The 24,154-nt window shown below is 41.4% G+C and overlaps 2 protein-coding genes across 4 annotated transcripts; both read right to left on the bottom strand.

Annotated features, from left to right (window-relative positions):
• Positions 1–4,367: 4,367 nt before the first annotated feature.
• Positions 4,368–9,665, bottom strand: LOC115671012 (chaperone protein dnaJ 15). The gene is made up of 11 exons (XM_030592451.2): positions 9,170–9,665; positions 8,255–8,378; positions 7,124–7,206; positions 6,936–7,047; positions 6,755–6,859; positions 6,605–6,655; positions 5,884–5,973; positions 5,696–5,804; positions 5,462–5,610; positions 5,330–5,383; positions 4,368–4,889 (listed from the first exon to the last, which is right to left on the bottom strand). Exons 1-11 carry the CDS (start codon positions 9,292–9,294, stop codon positions 4,641–4,643), a joined length of 1,251 nt encoding a protein of 416 aa, XP_030448311.1. The 5' UTR covers positions 9,295–9,665; the 3' UTR covers positions 4,368–4,640.
• Positions 9,666–13,840: 4,175 nt separating this feature from the next.
• On the bottom strand, positions 13,841–23,913 carry LOC115665137 (zinc finger protein BRUTUS-like). Of its 3 annotated transcripts, XM_056308502.1 has the most exons (16): positions 23,668–23,912; positions 23,349–23,508; positions 22,539–23,094; positions 21,028–21,237; positions 19,948–20,142; positions 19,480–19,850; positions 18,652–18,877; positions 18,339–18,507; positions 16,991–18,229; positions 16,669–16,837; positions 16,374–16,592; positions 16,134–16,271; positions 15,265–15,499; positions 15,115–15,174; positions 14,305–14,376; positions 13,841–14,217 (listed from the first exon to the last, which is right to left on the bottom strand). In XM_056308502.1, the coding sequence occupies exons 5-16, from the start codon at positions 20,056–20,058 to the stop codon at positions 14,077–14,079; spliced, it is 3,150 nt and encodes a 1,049-aa protein (XP_056164477.1). In that variant the 5' UTR covers positions 20,059–20,142; positions 21,028–21,237; positions 22,539–23,094; positions 23,349–23,508; positions 23,668–23,912; the 3' UTR covers positions 13,841–14,076. The 3 variants fall into 3 exon arrangements, with proteins under 3 accessions (XP_056164477.1, XP_056164476.1, XP_056164475.1); XM_056308501.1 differs by lacking the exon at positions 22,539–23,094 and having other exon boundaries at positions 21,028–21,248; XM_056308500.1 differs by lacking the exon at positions 22,539–23,094 and having other exon boundaries at positions 23,349–23,913.
• Between the last annotated feature and the right edge of the window lie 241 nt (positions 23,914–24,154).

Genomic DNA, 24,154 nt, shown 5'->3' with positions numbered 1-24,154 from the left:
ATGCACGATAAACATGTTAATTTAGTTGCCAAAGGCGGCGTGACCAAGACGAGTCGACATCCCACTATGTGTGATAGTCGTGATGGCTAGGGCAAAGAGAAGAAAGAGAGTCTTAGTAAAGTTAGGGTAAAGGTTTCTTCTTTGTGACATCAACCTAGACCCTCAACTCTATCGACCTCCAACGTGTTTATCTTTTAGAATGATAAATTCACATCTTAAACTTACCCCCCTCAAATTTGTAAGGTCCCTTATCCTGCGTGTCGTTATCTGTTCCATTTTCCCTCTCTCCGTTCGTTTGGCGGAAAATATTCTCATTTTGGAAAATATTTTTCCGGAAGTCATTTTCCTGAAAAATATTTTCCCGGAACATAATTTTCCGGTGTTCGGCGACCAATATGAAAAAGTTTCGGAAAATATTTTTCACCGACGGCGGCGGCGACGCGACCGGGTACGGGCAAGGGGCGGCCGGCAACCGTGCGGTGGCGGTGGCAAGCCAGGGCGGCGGCCGGCGACCGCCTCGGGCGGCGGCGGCGACCGGCGGCGGCGGGGCGGCCGGGCGATCGGGGCAGCGGGCTGGCCACCGTGGCGGCGGGCGGCCAACGGTGGTGACCGGCGGCCAACGGTGGTGACCGGCGATCAACTTCCTCTCCCACGGAAAATATTTTCCCTCCCATGGGCAATTTTGCCTTCAATTTGGGGGAAAATGATTTCCTCTTTGTGAAAAGAGGAAATCATTTTCCTCAAAACAATGAAGGATTTGGGGGTGGGGAAGGAAAATGTTTTCCCACCGCCCCCGAACACCGGAAAACGCGGAAAATATTTTCCGGAAAAATATTTTCCGCAAACGAACACAGCCTAGTCTGATCTTTGGAAGTGCACGACACGTGTAAGCCAATAAGCCTGTTCGCGGTGTCAATTTTGACCACGAATGGGATGATCACTTGCCATGTCGGTGACTCACTCCACACAAGAGTCCTGCGTGGCTAGTCCTGCGTCCTCTTTCGCCTCACGAAGAGGAAGCAATGAGCAAGCAATGAGAAGAATATGAACGACTGACTGCCCCGTCTTGACTCTTTCACGTGGAGAGGGCAAATGGCTTTGCCCTTCGAATCAGCTGCCACACCCTAAAGGCTATGGTGTCCCCAGTCTCACCCTGCGCAACCAGCAGATGGAATCTACTGGCCCTAATGGAACACAACTGATCTTTTTATTCCTCTGCATGTGGAGGGTTTCGTCCCATGAAACTAAGAGAAACGAGTGGTGGAAGCATTTAATAGTTGCTGTCACACATGATGGGATAAGCGTTGTTGTTATATCATCATCATCATTATCATTATTTTATCAGCAAGAGTTTCAGTTTGAATCGGCGTCCTAGAATTCTGCATGGATTGGTACCTTTGCGAGAATCCAAGAAGATTAAAATTGGGGTCTTGATTAAACAAACGATTAGGGTTAGCATCATTCAACATGGGTCCGGACAGAGGTTGTGTTTTTTGGGGTCTATAGAAGTTCGAGTTCGAGTCAGTTGAGAGGGTTGTAGAACAAGCCCTGCCTTGATTTCTTAATGGGTGATCACCGTACAATACAGTTGGCCTCATTTAGACGCTAGATTAGGATTAGCCCCTACACTTATAAACTAATTAAGCCCTTCATCATTGGAGGTTTCTAGGGGTTGTTTTAGTAATAGTAACGTTAATTGCAGTCCAACAAGGAATACAAATCATATTGCGAGTGGAGAGCTGCAATGATTTTCGCGCTTAACAAAGAAAGAATGAAATATCTTTATATGGATTAGTTGTTCGGTACACATCCCCTTTTTTTTATAATTCAAGAGGGAAAATTGTAATTAGCTGGTTATCTAAAAGAAAATCGGTAAAGTAAACTACCGCTATAACCACTAACTAAAATTTGAGTTCCCTGAAGCGGGAATCAAAACCGCAACTCCTGATTTCTAAGCCAAAAGTACAAAAACGCCCCTATCACTTGATCGATCCATCGATCTTTATTCTCTTTATTATTCATGGAGTTTAATGAACGCCCCAAGGATCTTGGCCTCTCTTGTAAGTTCCCCTCTTGGCACGAGCATGTCCATTAGGGAAAGAACGTGACTTTGGTCGCATGCCCCGAACGGAGAAATTACTAGAAATTGAAATCCAAGTGTCACTTTAGGGACTAAAATCCATTCAAATAGTAAGTGCTGTCGCCTATAATCTCATTGCTTTTGTACAGAAGCCACTTTAGTCTCGTCAGCATGTCGGACTCAGTCAAATCCTCCAAAATGTTGCTTCGAGTGTTCTTAGTCAATAGCTCCTTTACGGAACCTTAATTTAATCGACATGGCAACGAGTGGGATTAACTTTTTATTAGCTTGACGATATTAAACCCGACACAAGCTGTTATATTTATTAATAGGTAGCTTTGAGAGTTCTCTTTTCTTCTTCTTTTCTTCATCTCGGTACTACGTGCAGCTTTCAATTTTTCGGTCTTGATAGTAACTTTGGCTTAAAAGATGACTCCTTTCTTTGGATTAATATAATTTATAAAGGTCACGTAAATTTCTTTTCACGCATGCCACGTTTCTCAATGCTGATATGGGTAGTTTTATCTTTAGCAAGTAACTAATTACTCGTAGTGACGACAATGAATTCGGGATGAGGTAGAAAAAGAGTTACATCGGATGTGCATCCAATATTAATCTTCGTATTTTCTTCGGTGAAGAACGATGAATCCCTTATTCGTTACACAAAAGGTGCAAGTAACAAAACATGTAAAATCTCGAGAGGAGAACCGATGCAAGAGGGACCAAGGAATTTGCAGATCCGAATAGGTTGAATACTCATTGTAGGAATAAAAAGAATCGGAGTATCATTCCAATTGACTCACGTTTTTTTCAGATGCATAAGGTTAGTGAGATATTACCGGAAACTTAGATTTACCGGCTTTACGTACTTGAGGTTGGCCTTCTTGCATATAAAGAAATCAACTATAACTATTTGGGCAATCGAAAAAGGTATACACACACAATTAGGAGGAGTGACAAGATAATCATTTTGATTGTAGCTAGACTTAAACAAATTCATTTTGTCAAACACTTCAAGAAAATCTCAAAGTTGATACTTTGCACCAGATATGGAACACTTTACCCTCTGGACCAACCTATGACCTTATATTATATACATCTCAAGAATTGTTTATATGGATGAGTTCTCTAACAAAATGTTGCCACTCTAATACGCAACTGGAATTAAATGGACATCTACTCAGCCGCCTTAATTTTTTAATTTTTCGAGAGAAAAGAACAGGCATCAAGAAAAGGGCATTCCTTCAGCACTTACACTAAAAATAATGCAAGTCCATTGCTATGACCTATGACCTATATATAGAAACGGGGCTAGTTGCAGCTTTAGGTCCAATCCCAATTAAAATCCAAACTTTTTTTGTCTAAAAAAAATCCCAATTTCCACTCTAGTCCCAAATCTACCCACGCCTCCAAAAATTGCCGCCAAATTTCTTCAAGATTATTAGAGTCAAGTTGCTGCTGTTATTTTGTATGAAGGTGATGGTATTGATGATAACGCAAATTCTAATAACAAACCTATAATTGACCCTGATGGTGATAATTTTGGAAAAATTAGTGACGATTTTTTAACGCGTGGGCAGACTTGAAGCTAGAGTAAAAGTTGAGGATTTTTTTCTCGACAGAAAAAGTTTGGAGCAGAATAAGGATTAGACCTAAATGTGAGGGTTTTTTGTCAAGGGAATTACGCCATAGAAAGAGGTGATTTTCTTTCCTTTTTTTTTTTTACCCTTTCTTTCTTTTTTATTTTATTCATTTATCCTTAAGTCCCCAAGTAAACGACAAATACTTGTTGGCCAGCCACGACCCACGAGAAAGTATTCTCGAAGTCGCTCATTGGGCCGATTTGTAGCCCAACAGCTAAGCTCGGCTTGTATCTTGACCTGCCACTTTAATTTAAATTTGATCACCTACAACTTCTCAAGATCGATGCGCCAATAAAGTAATTCATCATCAGTTTTGCAGGGATTCACTCCTCACCACCAATACAAGGTTGAACCATGTCCTAATCCTCACTTCTCTCTGTTTGTTTACTTCTTTCCAATTTCTAACATGATAGGACTCTGAGAAGGATGCCATTCCTCAAATACGTGAACCATTTGAAAGAACCCACTGCCATTGTTACTCAAATGGAATTTGAATACAAAGAATCAAGAATCTGACAGGCAGAGCATCATCTGCAACCATGATCGAAATAAATCAAATCAGACATTCAGGATCAATATGGTATTGCAGGTTAGAGTTACTACATGATTGGAAGATTAAGCAACACTCATGACAAATGCCAGGATGACTGCAAAAGGCACAACATTTCCTCTGCATTCATTCTCTTTGTACCTTTTTCTTTAATACATCATGTCAACACTTGGGAGATGAAAAACAAGATACAAGCTAATAGCCACTATAAACAAAACATTGATTCTGCATAAACAACGAAAAGAAGACCCACAAGACAAGTAACAAGTGAATATGAGATCGAAGCTCTTCAGAGAATAGCAAGGTAGCGCCCTAATCGGTCAAATGCTGGATGAATATAAATACACCCTCTATACAACTCTACAATTCAACCAATTTTTTTATCAGATCCTCTGAGATTGAGGTTGAACCATTTCTTTTTGGATGATTTATCTTTTCCCTCAACAGATCCATCTTCCACCGGACTTCCCATCTTCGAATCTTCACCTGGAACTCTGTTGCTGCTGCTGCTAGTACCATTACCAGCACTACCGCTGCTACCAAAGTCACCATTTGGGACCCGGGTTACAGTGAACGAAGAATGAATGCCGTCTCTTTGTTTTAGTAACTCATCTACCTAAAATATACCATAAATTAATTCAGTGAGGAGGCATGTCATTTCTCATGTCCAAAAAAGAGGGAAAGGAAAAGGAATGCGGCTGTAACCATCCATCAAAGACTTAAATAAATGGGTTAATATCATAGGAGGGCATCTGATTAAAGAAAAAATGTTAATTGGAGAAAATGACATTCGGATAAGGGGGTGACAAATAGCATGAAAAGTTCCAGCATCTTTAAAGTGAAAAGCACAAAAGCTCCCATATCCAAAATCTGAAAAGGACATACCTAGAATGCATGGTTGTATGTGTCAGTGCATAAAACTACATCTACCAAGGCAACATGCTTTGAATAAAAGATCCCTCAGAGGAGAGATGGCCTCAGATATTCATATTGAGCATCATAGAAATATCCCAGATTCTCAATGAGAAGACAAGCCAAGAAAAGAAAAGGACATACAGACTGCTTTTCCTGGCCGTATCTGTTCGTCACCTCTTGAAATCGTGCAAGGGCCTACAGGTATCAGAAAAAAATCATGAGAATTCGCATGAAGCAATAAGCATGGAAATAACATAGGAAAGAGGAGAACACCTTCCTATACTCTGTCTCAAATTGGCGTAGGTCAGTCCTTTTTCTCAATATCTGAGCCTCAATTTCCTTCAGCTTCTCCGTCGTCTCTTCATATGATCTTGCACAAAGAGCCTCTAACATGTAGCTTGCAGGCTTGAAAAAATTATCTCCTGAATCAATTTGAGAGTATTAATCCACCTAAATATGAAAGGGAAATCCTACTTCTATTGCCAGAACAGAATAAAGTTACTGTACCATAGACAGCAAATATGTGTGTTCCAGCTTTAAGTTCTGAAACCTCACAAGGTTGTAGACCTTCCAACCTTTTAAAGAATGCAGCTTCAGGATCCTTGGCCATCGCCAACTGCCCACCACTAACAATTAGAAATGGGACCCAGGGTGAAAAAAGTAAATGAGGGGAGGAATAATAGAAAGTAACGCACTGCATTCACGGTTGAATCCATTCGGTAAACTTGGAAATGCAGAAAGTACATTCCTGCAGATGTCACCTTGCCTGTTTTTTCGCTGTCTTCCTATATGAAGAACAAATAATCTCATAGAATGCCAAATAAATCAAAGCTCTAGAAGTAGAGCACTTTGCATGACACACACGGCAAAACATTATTAAAAAAGTCATAAATAGCTCCTGATAGACAAGTCGTCCAAGACTCTTACTTGACTAGAACAAATCACAATTTCAAGCAAATGGTAGCAGTAGCACTCGCCCAGAGATTATTCACTCTCCAGGTGCAATATTTTTTATTTAACTCACAGCCCTGGGCCATGGTCCTTTTACAACATCCATTGACTGCACTCTGTCCCAGCAACTCGTCGTTAAAGAAAACCCCAGCTCATCGTTTCATCCTTAAACATGGATGCTGCTTTCACGTCATTCATCCCAACAAATACCATATTATAGCTACAATAACAGTAACAACCTCACTACCTGAGTCCAAAATTAAAAGCAGGCTATTTTCTCAAGATTGCAAACATGATACCTACAAACTGAAAGGAAAACATGCAATTTGGATTTTTATGTTTTAGCACATGATTGGGGCAGCCCCCCAGCTAAAACACCAATAGCTGCCCTTCTCTTTCCAATAAAGCCATTTCCCCTTTTGACAAAACAGAGAGAAATGAAAAGGTATTAGACTAGTAACATACCTGTAAGGCCAAATTATAACCACCATTGGCCTCTTGTTCAAAGTAAAGCAACTGGATAAGCAAACAAAGAACAAAATGAATGAGTCCAGAAACAAAACCATCCAGAAAATTTTAAAAAATTAAGACCAACAATTGCTGTGAAAAGCTTACTTTGAATTTGCTTTGTGCTGTGGAAGTGACTCTTACTACAATACCAGCTTCTGCTTGTTGTTCATTAATTGTTACACCGAAAAAGTGAGCACATTGCTTATCCACCTGCATGATAATTCAAAATCAGAAGAATATGCTCTCACGAATGCCAATCAATCAGTCTATAAACAAAAACAAGCACCTTTCCACTGACTGATGTTCCAATTGGAAGGGGTCGTACTGTTACAGTTCCATTGATAGCTTCTTCAAGAACATTGGCAGAGATCGTAGTTTTGATTGGCACGCCTAGTTTGCTGTCGACAAGTACGATGAGAGATGCAAAAGAGCCAAATGAATCTTAAAAAAATCCATACTGTTGGAAAAAAGCACCTGAATAATGCTGCAAACATTGTATTGACAGTTCCCAGGTTAGACAAGTCGATTTCCATATCCAAGCCTTCAGCATCGAGAGCCTAATTTATTTCATGAATATGAAAACTTTAAATCCTATTGTTTGATCAATAAAATATAAGGTGACTACAGAGAAAAACCATGAAAGAACTAAATTCCAATAGAAAACAGAACACGGCAACTCTGCTGGGGGCACGGCAGCCTACTATTTCAAACTTAAGTTAACCAAAATATTGACCCATCTTTAAAAAAACCATGCATCACTAGTCCCCATAAGGTGTCTTCTTCACAAAAATAGAGCAGCATCCGTCTATGGATTTCATGCATGAGCTATAAATAAATGAACTAAACTAGCAGAAAATAAAGCATCAATATATACATTAAGTTCAATTCTTTTTAGACCCCTTATTTGCGTCCCTATATCTGTATTTCCACGCTTTAGTCCTATGCCAAAGTCCAGCCTATGCGTAAGATGAGCGTTAGAATATTTAGACATTAAGCCACGCATTTATTTAACAACTTAAGCTTTTAGAACAGTTGGCACTGATCCCACAAAAAATTTACAACTTCAATTGCCATTATTGACTTACTTGAGCTGCCACATCATATGCCATAAGATGAAACAATCCAACTTAGGATATAGCATGCATGATCAGGACCACTTTGAAGACACTGCTCAATCATTGGCAAAATTCTACAAAACTAATCAACACAACCTCTACAGGACTAGTACAACCACCCAAGTTCGCAATTTATCTTATGTCACCTCATAAAAAAGCAAAAGTCAGGAGATATTATTACTAGAAGCAAGCGCAATCAAATGTAGGCACTCTCGTGTACAATTCAAACTCCCCTTCCCTCCCTCTCCCCCCTCTCTCACCAAAAAAAAAAAAAAAAAATCTCTCCTTCTCCACTTGAAATGCCGAGGTACAATAAATTGGCATTGCCCACTTCACACAATGGCACTTCATAGGAATTCAAGTGCCAAAAGCAACGCTCAATCACATGATGCTAAGACATTTGCATGATCATTCATACATCTAGCGGACATGCACAAGCACATTTCCAAACAAGTGCACAGGGAAGAGCAAGCAAGATCAATTGAAGCACCTCGAACCCTGCACTATCGTATTGCCTCCTTTTCTCTGGGTCAGATAGTATGTTGTATGAATATGCAACCTCCTTAAAAAGTTCGGAAGCTTCGGGATTGTCAACATTCTTGTCAGGGTGATACCTGCCAGTTTAAAGAAATAATCATATTAAATTTTATACTTTTAAAGGTTAAGACTGAAGATCTCTCGAGGAGTCACATTGATATATCAAAATTATAGCACTAGACTAAACTTAAAAGAAGAATTCTGAGCACTATACAACGATTGTTGTCAAATGAAAGGCTCTACATCCGAACTACAATGATTGAGAAGCATACGTTTAACGTCATACTAGGGTGGCGATTTAGTTAAGGAATACCTCTTTCTCACATATGCCGTCAACTAACTGGCTTTTCTCTAGAACAAAAATGTTGGCATTTTCCATACATGATTCATCAGCAGATGAAAGCATCTAGAGCATAACAATTCAAGCCAAATAAAGGACAGGATCCAAGATCATCATTTTTCAACAGTTATATTTGTCCTAACAAACTTATCATTCGCACAGACACAATATGCAGTTCCAATTTAATAAAAAAAAAAAAAAAGAGGGAACATTTTGATGGAACGAAGAAGTCTTTTCATCAAAAGTGCATCATGCAGACATCGATCGAACAAATATCTACAGGTCCCAAAATCATCAACAGGCCCTCCAAGCACACCGAGACTCCGCCGCCTGGATCACTCGGAGGAGCTCCCGTGCCATCCTCTTCATCATAATCGATCCGCCCGCCCGAAATGCCGCGGGCACAAATTCGGGAAACCGGGAAAACCCCCAATTACTCGGGGCCTTTCAATTCGATCACCAAGACCCAGTTCGCAACTCACAAGATCAAAGCCACTTAAAAGAAGAAAGAGAAAAAAAAAACCTTACTTGAGAGCAAGCTTTCTATAGGCAGTCTTGATTTCTTGATCAGTCGAATCCTTGGACACGTTCAGCACCTCGTACGGGTCTCGCCTCATCGCCGGCGCCGATGGCCCTTCCACCTTCGGACCCATCTCTCTCTCCCCCCTCGAAATCGGCCCCAATCACCTGGATTTTTACTCCATTTCTTTTCAAATCTCCAGACCACCCAGATTCAAAAAACAATTCAACTTAAAGGAGGGCTCTTTTCCGCCAAAAGAAGAAGAAGAAGAATGCGGCACGGAATTCGAAGCACCGGATCGCTCCCCTCGGAGCTCGCGCAAAAAGAGTTTGAGGGTCCAGAAAGACGCGAGCGCTCCACCGAAATTGGCAAGAGATCAGAGGGGGAGGAAATCGGGCCCAATCAGCAGCGGTGGAGCTTTATTAGGGTTTCCGAACATCGGAGCTCTTCCGTCAGCTCGAGCTGATGAAAAGCCCCCCTCCCCCGCAAAATCTATGCTTTTTTTACTTTTTTTCGCCGCGAGAAGAACCGGGGCTCGCCTGCCATTTTAAGAAAACACGCACCGAGATCTCCCGTTAAAAGTCAAACATAAAGTTATTTTTATCCAGCATTACGATAATTTAAAAAAGAAAAATTGGGGTTAAAGAAAGAAGAAGAAGCAATTAGAGCTGCAACTGTTTGGGGCCTCGTGATCAAATTTAAAATTTGCTTGTGTCGTTTCATTTTTGAAAGAATTAAATGTACGTGATTGATAGATTTTCCCTTCGAGATCTGTTATGTTTTTCTAATTGGTATTCAAGGATTAGATATGTCGCGACCGAACTCCCGAGCTTTTTTTATTGACAACATGCGAAAAGGGGAGGGTTTCGCCTGGTACATGCTAAGTCTAGGTTCGGGACTTAACTCGGGCTCTCCCAAGCCCATACCATATCGCGACTTAGAGTTTAAATATTTAACATGCAAGTGGTTTATACTAAGGAGTCGCCACTAATCAATTTGAGGTGGGTCGATTAGAAACCCAAATAAGCTGATTGGAGAATCACCCTATTCCTGCGAACCAGAAATTAACTGAGTTCGGGGATTTGGTTACACTAGTTGGATAACTAATGCCCTTTCAGTACCATTTTACCCTGTTCATTTTTTGAAAACATTTGTCAGGCAATTTGGATTGGTTTTAGGACCTTTCTCCTAACATGTGAGATGATCAAGCGAGTGCGTAATCAGAAACGATCAGCAATCAGGAACACAACAATTCATGCAGCCTAAGGTTTTAACCTTAACTAAGTCAGATGACATTCAAAACACAACAGCTCATGCAATTGTATTAAAAACATGCATAATAATACAACGGTAATAACATGCAAAATACTACCACACAACCTCAGGCTTGTCTAATTTAAACAAGACAATAACATGCATAATAATACAACAATAAATTAAAACACTTAGATATATCACATAATTTTTATAAAAAAAATTTAAATTTTTTTTTTTGATTTGATTTTTTTTTTCAAAAATAATAATAATAATAATAATAATAATAAGGAAGAAGAAGAAAAAAAAATTTAATTTTTTTTAAATTTTTTTAATTAACTTTAAAAAAAAAATAATAATAAAATAATGAAAACGGGTCGGGTCGCGGATCCGGACCGGGTCGGAACTGACCCGGAGCGTTGACCCGGGTCAGGTCGGCTGAACCGGGTCAGGCTGAACCCGTGTGAGCGGACGTCGGCGGAGCCGAAAATCGGCCTCTCGCCGGCCGACCCAGACCGATGCCACCCCCAATTCAGCTTCTGGGAACTCCACCGAGTCTCGCCGGCCACCTGGGGTCGCCATCCGACCGCCGTTCGCCGGCCGGCAACCGGATTAAAAACCGGTTTCATTGAGGAATTTTGTCGAGCAAATGGTGTGCACGACCAAAAACAGAAGATTCTGACCTGTTCCGGCGAACCGGAGGATTCAGGCGACCCAACCTACCTTCGGTGAAGACACACGGACGGCGGGGGACGGCGGTATGGGCCAGGACTCGCGCGAAACGGCCGGCGCAGGTCCCGGCCAAACCGAGCAGAAAAACAGAGCACAACAGGGGCAGTTTGGACCGGGGGGAATCTCACCGTCGACGGCGCGTCTGGGGGGGGGTGTCCGGCTGATCGAAGGGCGACGGCGACGCTGCTGGGAACCTGTAGAAGCCAACTCTCCTCTCTTTCTCTCTCTATTTTCTCTCTTTTTTCTCTCGGTTTCTCTCGAACTCTCTCTGTTTCTCTCTATCTCTGTTCTTGCTTCAAATGGCCGACCGGGGCTCTCTCTCTCTCTCTAGCTATCTATAGCCGACGACGACGGTGTCCCCCTGCTCTGTTACGTCTACAATGACGACGACCTGCACCGGCCTACTCTGGCCCGCGACTTTCGCGGCCATTTAGGCCGATGTAGAGCAGGAGGAGTCGGTTCAGTGAGGGGCAGAGAGGAACAGGGAGAAGAGAGGACGGAGGGGATAAGGGAGGCTGGGAAAACGGGGAAAACGGGACTGGCAATTAATGCCAGTCTCGTCGGCGTGCCTCTTCGGCCCTGCTCTGGCCGGATAGAGACGGCACGGAGCTGCGCCGCTGTGCGTCACCTGCGGCCAGAAACAGGGGAGAACAGAGGCAGCGAGAGCGACAGGGCGGCGGGGAAGGAAGAAGGAGGAGAAGGGGCTGCGCCAGGCCAGGCCCAGCCGCGCAGAGGAAAAGAAAGAAAAAAAGAAAAAGCGGGCCGGGCCCGCAGGGGAGAAGAAAAAGAAAAGGGAAAGGGCCCGGGCCCGGGGGGGAAAAGAGAAAAAAAGGAAAAAAGAATGGGCTGGGCCCATGCGGGGGAAAAAAAGGAAAAGAAAAAAGGGCCGGGTTGGCCCGGCCCCGACCCGGCCGGACTCGTTCGTTTTTTTTTTTTAAACATTCTAATAGACCCTATTAATATAAAATGTACCTAATTTCTATATGCAATGCATTTTAAATTGAAATATTTTTTGTTTTAGGAATTAAAGGATATTAATTCCTAAATTTTGTGCAATTAATTTTGGGCAAATTAAAAATAGGTGTCAACAAGATACCAACATTGTGTCGTATTGTGCTTGAGAAAATAATACTGAATTTCTCGTTAAATGAGATTGGAAATTGTTTAGAAAAGTCGGTGTATCAATTTTTTGGCATGCGTTTTCACCGGTTCCAAATTAGATCAGCCACAATTCTATTATAAGAGAGATTGTTTCTTTTTCACTGAGCAAGTGATTTTCAAGATCTTTTTTTTATTTCAAACTTGCTAGCGGAAAAGTCGATTTTTTTACACATACTGTTTTTTGAATGACAAAATGGATATGATTTGTAAGTAAATGTTAGAGATATATTTTCCGCATTTAGTAAAATCAAAGCAATTATAATATGTTACACATGCTTGCTTTATAAGGTTGCGAATAACAACCATTCTGTTTCAGAAATTAATTTTTGGCCAGAAATTTCTATTTCTGTTCTTGGACGAGTTTTTGAGGAAAAAAACACGTTTGATAACAACGCAAAATTTCTATTCCCGAAACAAAATTTTGTTTGATAACAGCACAAAATTTCTCCCTTTTGAGTGACCGGTGAGTGGACGGTGGGCGGATGGTGGCAACGGACAGCGGGCGATGGACGATGGCAATGAACGGCAGGCAGCGGACGGTGGCTGGAGGTGGCCGGCGTCGGGCAGCAGTGGGAGGCGGGCGACGGCTAGCAGCGGGAGGGGGCCGGCGGCGGGAGGAGGGCCGACGGTGGCAGCAAATGGCGGGTGGGGGAGGAGGCGACGGCGGACGGCAACACGGCAAGTGCGGAGGAAGGCGGCTAGAGGCGGCCAGCGTCAGGCAGCGGCGAGAGAGGGGCAACAACCAACGGCAGGAGTGGGGCGGCGACAAGAGACGGCAAATGGCGAGAGGCAGCAGCCGGCAAGTGGGCGGCGATGGGCGGTGGGTGGGCGACCGGCTAGTAGCGAGGGCGAGCGATGAGAAGAATTTCTTATTTTTGTTCCAGAAATAAAAAAGTATAAAATTTTCACTTCTCATTTTTGTTCGAAACTTATTTCTGAAATCAAAATTTATTCCAAAAATTGAAAAATGAAATTACGTTACCAAACAAATTTTTATTCCAAACTTGTTTTTGAAATAGAAAAATAGAAACAGAATGATTATCATTCGCAGCCTAAGACTCAAGAAGGCTGAATAATAATCATTTCTACGACTATTTTGAAAATCAAATCATTCAAAGAATTTTTGTTGAATGGTCGATTACGTAACCGAACTTTTAACTTTAGTTTGGAAAATTGACAAAATCATTAACAATAGCAAGATTTAGCTAATTTTAATTTGAGGATGATTCCTAACCCCCTTTTTGATCCATTAGCAGGTAAGTTGATTTTAATAGTACGTTGTACATATTCCTCCCCAAATTAGCTGGATTAATTCTATTGATTATTGGTATGTAACTTATGGTTGGTAAGAGATTATTAAGTATAGTTTTTTTATTTTTTATTTCAGAGAAAAAAGGGGGCCACTTGGCATTGACCTGGTTAGAGGATGGGACCATGGGAGTGACCAGGACCTGGTTAGAATTGAAGTACAATTATTCAGTCAAATTAAAATACATTACACTTTGACTTCCTATTTCCACATTTGATGCCACTAAAATGAACTCTTGGTCTTCTCCATTTCATTTCTGGATTGATCACATGATAGTAAAAAATTTGGCATGTATTAAGGCCTACACAAAAGCAGGGGACCACAAAACCAGTTTCCACCTCAATGCTAAATGAATATGAAAGAGAGAAGGGACGGGGTGGATCCCATTTTGATGGCGAACGATGTACATTGATTGCCATGTGAGAATTGGTAGACGAGAAATGCTCGAGAGATTTCGATCTAATGTGATGTCGAGCAATGCGCGTGTGATGTATCGACCTTAATAACCCGGGTGTTGTAGGATCCGCAGAAACCACACTTATGGTGTAGCCAGTGGAACGGCGACGTCCCCTTTTTATGGCAATCGTTGCACAGTATATCCTACATCACCGAAAAGAGCAACTGAAAAACAAGCAGACAAGCTGCACCAGCACAAAAGATCCAAGGAAACAGAAGAGACATGTTTACCTGGGAGTGATCCCGGTATTCTTCTGGAAGCACTTCTGAGGCTAACAATGCATCAAGCATGCCAAAGTAAACCTAAAACCACAAAGAAAAACAGACTGAAACCGAATGAGAACCTGATCGTGTGTTCTAACCTTGCACAAAAGAGGTTCCATCCTTAACTTAGACTTACGATGCACGTGAGCACAAGTTTATATAAAAGTACAAACGTTTGATAGACAGATACATATAAGGTTTAATGTGATTTCTGTTTTCACCGAGAGCAACGCAAAAAAAAGAGGCCACCTATAGTGAAGAGATTCCAGCAAGCAAAGACTAGCTAACTGTATGAGATTCATGTGATGGAAAAGTAAGAGAACTGAACTTCCCAGAATGCTTGTGAATATTATGGTCCGCCCCCGGCCTAATCATACAGTTGATACTCTACTATTCTTCGGATTGAAACTTGAGGATCGAGCAATCAAATTCCTCCGACGCTCAACAAGTGGATAAGCATAGAATATTGGACACTCATTTTTCATATGGTGGCTTTTGTAAGAACAAAAAGGATTTTTATTAGTCAATTTAGGATTTTCTTTCCCCAAGCACAAGCCCAGTTTGCATCGACTGAGTGGCTTCCCACAACATTACTGAAAAACTTTGTCCAAGTCCTACAAGAAATAACCGAGAGGAACCACGATGGGACTTTTCTAAAACATCTTTGAAAAACTTTATCCAAGTCCTAAAAGAAATAACCGAGAGGAACCACGATGGGACTAATCTAAAACAACATTTTAAACATCTAAAAGAGGATATAATAACCGATGTTCATACCGCCATATCTCCCAAGGATTTACTGCAAATTGGGCAGACATAGTGGCTGCATGTGTATGCCTGACATTAGGAAGCATGATGTTCAGTATCTTCAGAAGCTACACTCAGACACCCAAATTAGACCTGAGCAGAACCAAAGATGAGAGATACCTGGAAGCAAGCTGAATGCATGAAATGGCCACAGGGAAGTCCTTTCACAGTTGCACTCGATGTGAATAAAAAATCACAGCAGATTGGGCAATTTGTCTCCAAACCTTTTTCTCGGCACTTATGGTCAACCAACTTCATCCCCAAACAACAGTTGCAAGTCATGCAATGAAAAACATCGACCCCAAGACCCTTCCCAAGACGGCATAAATTACAAAAAGGGCAGTGGTAAATATTCCTGAAGGGAAAAAAGAAATAAGATTATTCTGGAGTGTGAATATATTTGGGGCCTTGTGCGAAAGTTGATCTCAGAGACTATGAGAATTAATAGAAATGATGTTCCAGTAAAAACTCGGTAACCAAAACTCTTTGCTAGGTAAGTGACTTAGCTTAGACGTTTCGGACATACATGAGGCATCGGACTAAAACTTTTGATAAGAATAATAACAATAATAGCAATGGACCCTCGCAACATTATGCAAGCAAGATTCAAGATTGCCACAACATATACCAACATATTTACAGAATGTGTGCTTTGCAGAAACTCTTATCTCCATTTTGCAGTTCCCACCCAACTTGAAGGATAAAGATTGATAAAAAAGGTGAAGGAAAAGATAATAGACCAACAAGGGAAAAAGATGCCGTAGTTCATCTTTTTCTTGCCATAATCCACTCGCATATGACTCTTCACATTTAACGTAGTTTTGGACAAGCAATTGAGACACAAATGCACGTGTGGAAAGAGAGATAATTCGATTGTACAGAACTTCATCAAGAATGCAACTTCTTTAACATCATTGACCTATAAAAGAAATAACTGAGAAAAAAAAACTCAGAGAAATGATTAATTATATCATAGAAAGTGTCTGTACCTTTCATCATCAAAAAATTTACATATGCTACAGTAGTATTTTGCCATTGAGAGACCATCGCATGAAGGTGTTGCACAAATTTGTCCAATTGGCTGAATCCTAAGGCAATGCATGCACATCATTTCAGCAGTGGCTTTCCTGCACTTCGATTCAACACAGGTTTAAGAGCGAGACCATGAGAAGTATGTGAGCACTCAAGTGTGCAATATGGAACGTCCTAGGATGGTACACTGAAGTCACCTGTCCATGGCATGGTCACTGACATTATCATGGCAGAATCTGCATGCATACAACTTGCCACAGCAGGCAGCACGAAGCTTGCAGTTTCTCTTGTAATGCTCACAACCAAACACCTGTTTCTCTGAATCTCGAAATGATGGACAACGTCCCTGAAGTTCATCACTTGTAGAATTTTCAGCAACAGCTTCAGGTGGTTTTTGTTGAGCGGCTATCCAGCGACTGCACAGCTAGTCATGTCAGAAAAAGGGGAAGCTAATGAATAGATGAAGCCCACACATTGGCATTGAAAACAAACCTGGTCATCAGATGTTGAATAAGATATGCCTTTCTTCTTGGGTCAAGAGTTGAATCCCTAGAAACTTTTCTTATCTCTGATTCAAGTTCACTTTGATTCATTCGGAAGATATCCTTCCATCCAGGCTTGAATGTTTCACTACGATCCAAGCTTCCACAAAAATCAGCACCTAGGAAGTGTGGATACAATACAATTTGGAATTATGAATATCTAAGTTCCAATTTGGTGATATAGCAGAAGAATGTTAACTGCAGGAACTCAAAGCTGGTGCATAAGCAAGAAGCACATTCACAAGAGAAAATAGTAAAAGCTCATGATATACCAAGAGACGAGCTACTCTCCGATGAAGCTGTATGCACAGTTGTAACAGCAACTCCCTCCCACCATTCATTAAGCCATTCACTGAACATGGTGTTTTTAGTTGCCTGCTTCCACGTGTCCATCATATAGTTTTGCTCCGCCTGGGTGAGAGCAGAAGTCACCCATGGCAACATAGACTGGAGAACCTCTGCACCCATAGTACCAATTATCCTACCAACTAGTTTTTCTTGTTCCTCAACTGAGAAATATATATTAAATAATGGCCATAGCTCAAGTTCTTCTCGAAAAAGATGTTGATCCAAAGTAACCTTGATGGATCTGCACATGCCTTGAAGTTTGGTGGCCAGCTCAGTGTACTTACTCATGGTCTCGTGGTGATAAATAGACAGAGAGTTTCTTCCATCTGAATTATCTGACAAAAGTTCACTGTTCAAGCATTCATGACATTGTGTGAGCTCTGAAAGTGTAGCCAAAATATCTTCGAAAAGTTTCTCTTCCTGCTTATGGTCTAAAGTGTAGGAGTGACTCACATTGTGAAGAGTCTCTTTGGATTCTATAGCTGGAAATACTATCTCATCCTCTGCATTACTATGGGCTTTATATAAGCCCCGCAATAATTGGAATCTACCAGTAAACTCCCTTAGGAAAGTGCCATCACAGGTCTTAAGTTTTTCAGATTCAACATCCAGATATTCTAAGTCCTTGCGAATGGCTTTATGAAATTTAAATATATTGTCCATGGGACGATTAGCCTTTCCAACTTCGGCAGAGCATATATCCGTTTCCCAGTTAAAAAGACTGGACTTGAGGGGCGGAGCACATTTGTCAAAAGATGAGGACCACAGAGCTTTTGTTGATTTTGCAGCAGCAAGATAACCAACTCTGAGCTTATTAGAATTCACTCCTAACTCAGGTACACAAGTTTGATCATCACCAGACAACGTATGGCTATAATGAAGTCCTCTAATTTGATGAGCATCACTGTCTCTGTGACAAAGTCTGTTGCCTCGCTTGATTAGCCTTTCACAAGTATGTGCCTCATCTTCACAACCAAGTGAAGTTAACACATCAGCATATGACAATGAAATGCACCTATAAAATAGACCATCTCTCTCCATGCTGCTCCCTGTCAATCTTTTGGCAGGACATCCAGTTGCACTAGAAGACGACCACTTTTTGGAATGGCCTTTCCATGCCCAACCAGAAAAAAGTGTAACCAGCGCAGAATCCGAGAATGGAGCTGCAGCCACAAACTCTGCAAGTTACAAATAGGCTAGACACAACAAAAAGAAAGCTTGAAGAGCAAAGTTAGCTTTTACTTTCCACAACAGTCAAGGTCAAGGGTGTACCTGCCATATGCATATTCTGAAGAAATGACTGTGCTTCTTCTTCGCTCAGGGATCCAATCAGCCACGGTAAGACTGACTCAATTAATCTCAATGGCATCACGCATAAGCTCTGGTACAGAAGTTCTTGCTGCTGCTTGGGGCTGAAATGCTTTCTGGCTAAAGGTAGTACCTGGGAAAGTGATATTTAGAACCCTATCTGGGAAAACAAATGACCATTGACATATACAAGCTATACTGTCTTCGATAAATTGAGCTGAGAGAAAATGTCCTGTCTATGGGAAATTTTAGGTCATCTAAAAAATAGCATGCACACCTGAAGTTCCTCATTCTGGAAGTGCTTCTTGATGGAGTCTATCATCTGATCGGCGTGTAAGCACAACTCTGTATTAAATTCAGCAGAAGATGAGTTGGCTCCATCAGTCTGAATACTTTCAATCAAACACCTAAGCCGATCAAATTGTATCTCTTCTTCAGCATGCTCCTCAGCAAAAGAGAGTTCTAAATCTACAGCAGGGAAGATAACTTTGTCCTCAGCCATGCTGCATTTAAAAAGGAAAGCTTAGAACCTGCAAGTGACAATACAGCCAAAAGAATATTCAAGGTGAAAGGAAATTCTAACAGCTGAATTTTAAGAACATTGATCTGTGAGAAAACCAGTAAAGCAAGTCAGCAAGAGAAAGTAAGCTAGGCACAGCAAGAGACTGATGCAGAAGATCAAAAACAAAATGTACACCTTTCTCTCAGAAACAAACATTGTCTGTCGCTATAATTACTCCTAGGGATCCTTAATGATATGTGCAAAATTAAGGATTAAGTAGGTCTCTCAGGAAAAAAAAAATTATCTCTCGACTCCACAAAGCAGCTGCTCAAGCATCCAAGTTTTCTCTGGGAAAAAACCTCCACGGCAATAACAGAGCACCAGTTACAAAGAAATACCGCTTACGAATTTCTTTTCCATCCTGAAATATAGGCCATGAGATATTTTAATTGATTAAAGCTTTGACCAAGTACAAAAAACCCTGGCAACCAAATCCAGTCTCCTAAAATATGTTTTCTGAGATGAGATTCAACAATTATTGAGACCCCATAGCACCCCATCAAGGACGATAAGCATACTAATATAAGATAAAGACCACCATACCTATGAAATATACAAACTTCGGCAATAAAACGCAGCTTCTTGTTAAATGCAGAAAAGTCAGAAAAACCTCCAGAAAATTGTAGTCTTTTGGCTGCCTCAGCTATATCATTCAACTCTCTTCTTATTGCATTATGCCAGAACAAGATTTCATCTATAGGATGAATCATAACAGAATCATCAGGGTCAAGTTTTGCCTCTCCAAATTTCCTTTTACCGCTCTTTGAAGATTTAACTGCGCAGTCATCGTTCTCAGCCGGATTGCTCAACATCTTAGATTCAGAGACTTGCAATGATGGGACATAGTTACAATTGTTCCCATTACTCTTACTAGAATCATGCATTTTCACCCCTTCAATCCAGGAAAAGATAACCTTCATTGAAAAAATTTAATGTCAGCCAATATTCTTTTTTCTAGAAATTATGAAGAGCATGGCACCCCCCCCCCCCCCCCGGTCAGGTAATTTTCACCTGTTGAAGAAGCTTTTCTTCAGGGATTATCTTACGCAAGCATTCAAGCATATCCTCATATTCCTCAGGTGATACGGAAGAGAAGAACCAGGGAAGAAACTCGGCCATCATGTTAACAGGGATGCTGCACAGAAATTGCCATACTAACGATGCCTGTTCGTCAAACGAAAACTTCTCAATAAGCAAAGGGAAGACCTGCAACAGCCAAAGCAAGTCAGAGATACTAGTATTGTAGTTCCAATAAAAAGTAAATTTTAAAACAAGCTGAAGAAGAGCCGCGGAGACAATGAAAATGCATTAAAGAGCATTTTCATCAAATAGCAACCTCAAATTGGCATGAACTTATCATTTCTTAACAGTTCATAAACCAAGCTTGTTGCAAGACAATGATTATAAGCAAAACTTCTCATGAGAACTATTTGAAATTAAAAAGCATTTAAAGATGGTTTTCCAGAAAAAATCTTAAATTGCCCAAAAAACTCAAACATCTCCATAATAGTTATCCACTCTATAACATAAAGAGAATGCCGAGTAAATCCCCTTTCAGAAAAAGAGATCGCTTAACAAATCCTTCGACCTTTCCCAACGCCCTTTCCAAACAGAAAATTGATCAGCCAAAAGAAAAACACGAATCCTTATGTACTAATTATCTAATCTTTAAAATAAAAGAGAGTTTATAAAACAAATTACATTAGTATTACTTCTTTTGCGGAATGGGATAAGGCTCAAGGAAGCAGACACGACAACCAAGGAGGGAGTACTCATTAGGATCACAGTAAAACTACATTCTTCTCCCCTCTCCTTTACATCACAGACTGAACCTAAAAAAGTTAGTCATGCCGAGAGAAAGTAGTTCCCAAAACCCTATAGATCAATGCCAAAAAAATTAGTCTTCCTAAAAATTGCATGGGAAACAATCAACAAAAAGCTTGCAGTACACATTAAAAAATAAGATTAAAGAATAAAAGGAAAAAAGAAAACAGAAAGATGTCAAATAGGTAAAGAGCACAAATGAATAATCTGAGAAACAATACATTATATGGCCACTCTAAAAAGGCGATGCATCAAGGACAGAGAGACCTGTTCCTCCTCCTTGGACAAGTGCTGACTAATTGATGTTTGAAGAGCTCCCACGCATGAGGCCAATTCCCCCCTGTAGTGTTCTTCATTTTGAATTTGTGAGTTCAACAACTCAAACAACTGATCGAATAAAAAACCCTCTCCTTCGTGTTCTAGGGAGTAAGTCCTGGCCACATTCTTCACATGTATATCCAGAGCAGGAAATATGACCTACACTTAAACTGGAAACATCACCAATGCGTGCTGTAACTTCAGAAGCAATATCTCAAGCCATTATCTCATATAGAGCAGCAAAGAAAGGCAAATGGAAAGAGGAAAGACCACAAACCAAGCAGATCATTCATAATAAAAAAATCAATATTAGAAGCAAGAGAATATGAGTGGAGCCTCTATGCCTCCACAGAGATCCCAGTCTCAACTAAGTGTCCTTACACATAGCAAAAGAACCTTCATGGCACTATTAAAGTTGCATGAGAAGCCTTGCCATTTCAGAATCCAGTCTTTTGTCAAGTCTAACATGGCCTAAGGACTTTACGCTTGCTGACCTTCCTTTCAAATCTTTTTGCACCATTCACTTGGAACAAGGTGATGCATAAACAAATTAAGGACAGTTAACTACATGTACGGCACAGAAGTCCTGTGCTGAGTAAGTAGAATATAATGTCAGTACTTTTATACACCAGGTCCATAAGGACAGGGTCAAAGGATCTTATCAAGTTGACATCAGTCACAATTATGACTTGGAGGGTATCAGCTCAGGGAGACTATTCCACTCTGAACTTATCCCCTAGTCTCACGGGGAGAGAGAGAGAGAGAGAAAGGAGGGGGGGGGGGGGGGGTGAGGGAGGGAGAGAGAACTTCAGATTGGCATACTTCCTTTATAAGGTAACATAAATACCAACACAAGTACTTCTAAGAAGCTGCTATCTTTTCTCTAGTTTCTTTCTATATCCAGTATTGTATGGACTGAGTAAATATGTTTGTATTGTTAGCTGAAACTATGAAATTTTCTCTAGACATGACTTAATTCCTTTCTCCTTTGACAAGATATTTTTCAATCACCTATGGTGTTTCTGCGCATTTTAGCATTTCCATATTATATACTCCAGCTTCCTTGTGCTTTCACTTATCTGAAAATAATCTGTAACCTTATTTTGATAATCATTTCAGATCATGCTCCTTTCAAATCTCAGCCCTGTGAAAAGGGTACAACTACAACTATGAGCTACGAAAGAAAATTAAACTTCATGGAGTTAAAACATGTAAAATGTATGTCACTCACACAAGAGGTGGTCAACTCAATTGCAGAATGTTTCTCACTATAAGAAATTTCGTCAAAAGCGAAATCTGTATTGCCCAGGAGGAAACCTGAATCTAAATAAGAAAACAAGAACCAAGTACTCAATGTCCAAGCAAATGAGCATTTGAAGATGAGGTGGTGAGTGGTAGAGTAAATATCTCCTGGCTTTGTACATGTATCCAATTTTTAAAAAATTCACTCGTATATATACCTTGAAATTGGTGTTCTAGAATAGTTGCGAAACTTGATGCAGTTCGACAATGATTGTCTTAGTTAGGGATAGGGGCCACCAAAAGTGATTTGTGCATTCGATGCTTCCACTTGCTATCTAAAACATCGCATCCCCTCCATCCTCTGCCAAGGGATTGCAAATAATTCCACAAGAATTCAATCTTAGACTTGTTCACAAAGAAAAAAAAATGCAAAGGCAGTTTTCAACATTTCTGAGAGCTATTTCTATGATATCCCTGCTGCTGGTATTGTGAATCTGTCGTAAGCTGACTCTCCAGGACATTCCTTTCCTCGATTTCTAAACCTGAGCTAGTGCTTTTCTTTTTCACTCGTTGCCTTTGTAACCAAAAGGCGAAAGGAAAAGCTTAAAGCTTCCTCAGGGTAGGTAACTTGGTGAACAAAATAGTCAGTAGGAGAAGGCAAACTCGATTCGAGCGCCACAGCATACGAATGGAGGAAAGTTTTACACAGTACATAGTCTAAGCATAATAAGATGTCCCGATCTAAACCATCGACATTCAGCCACAAGCCCTGCGCTACGACAAGCGGAACAGTTTATTTGCTGAGCAACGGAGCCATAGAACCACAAGTGCGCAAATCTCTAGTGAGCAAGCTGGCATTCGCAGAACTCGGAACTACTCCGATTCGACAACTACCGTCTAAACCGATCCAATTAACACGAACACCACAAAATGACTAAAGAAAGACAGGCTCAAACCCCGCGGACTAAGTCTCGCGATGGAAACAGCCAGAAGGAGTAAAAAAACGACGGCAATGCAGGTGCAGCTACCTCGTCCTCGGCATCGCAATGGTGCCTGTACAACGCGCGAAGGAAACGGCACCTCTCCGACAGAGGACCGACGCCGGTGCCGCCGCCGCCGCCGCCGGCGGTGGCGATGGCGATGGCCGTGGCGGCCCGGTGGAGGCGATCGAGCTCGGACCTGATGGCTCTGTGGAAGAAGAGGAAGATCAAGATCGGAGACTCGAGGACCGACTTCATGGAAGGAGCGGGTTGGGCGGGGTCGGCAGGCCCGGCCACCGTGGCCGTGGCGGCGCCGCCGCCGCCGCCGGCGGGCTGAATCCCGGCCAAAGGAGTCGCCATTCCTCACATGCGCGAGCTGGAGTCCGACCTCTGGCGTGGATGGAGATGGAGATGGAGATGGTGGAGAGATGGATGGATGGCTATCTAGTGGTAGTGGGAGGAGACATTTTCAAGCTCACTGTGTGTGCGCTTCTGCGTCTCCTACTAGTTTCGGTCTGCCGCTTTCCCTCTCTAACTTCCATTTCTGTGGCTTTCCCTCTCTCTCTCTCTCTCTCTCTCTGTGCGAGAAAAACCGAAGGTCGAAACGACGGGAAGTTGCAGAATATAAAAGAACGGGATGGCCCCACGTTTTCTTGGTTGTCGAACGTGGCGGTGACGCGGTTAGGCCGTTGCGGGACGTTTTTGTCGTGATCCTTTGCACAAAGAATGATGAAATAGAGGGAAAACGAAGTGAATGGTCCCTCAATTTTGACATTGCTTAATTTTTAATTTCTTCAATACGATTTTTAAACTATTTATACATATTCAATTTAGTCCATAAATCGTATATTCTT

Source organism: Syzygium oleosum, unplaced genomic scaffold, assembly GCF_021117445.2.
Source record: "Syzygium oleosum isolate NSW1041296 unplaced genomic scaffold, Sole_v2.1 Sole_v2.02, whole genome shotgun sequence".
NCBI classification, from domain to species: Eukaryota; Viridiplantae; Streptophyta; class Magnoliopsida; order Myrtales; family Myrtaceae; genus Syzygium; species Syzygium oleosum.
Note: the sequence above shows the minus strand (reverse complement) of the source record. Positions and strands in the feature narration are given on the sequence as shown.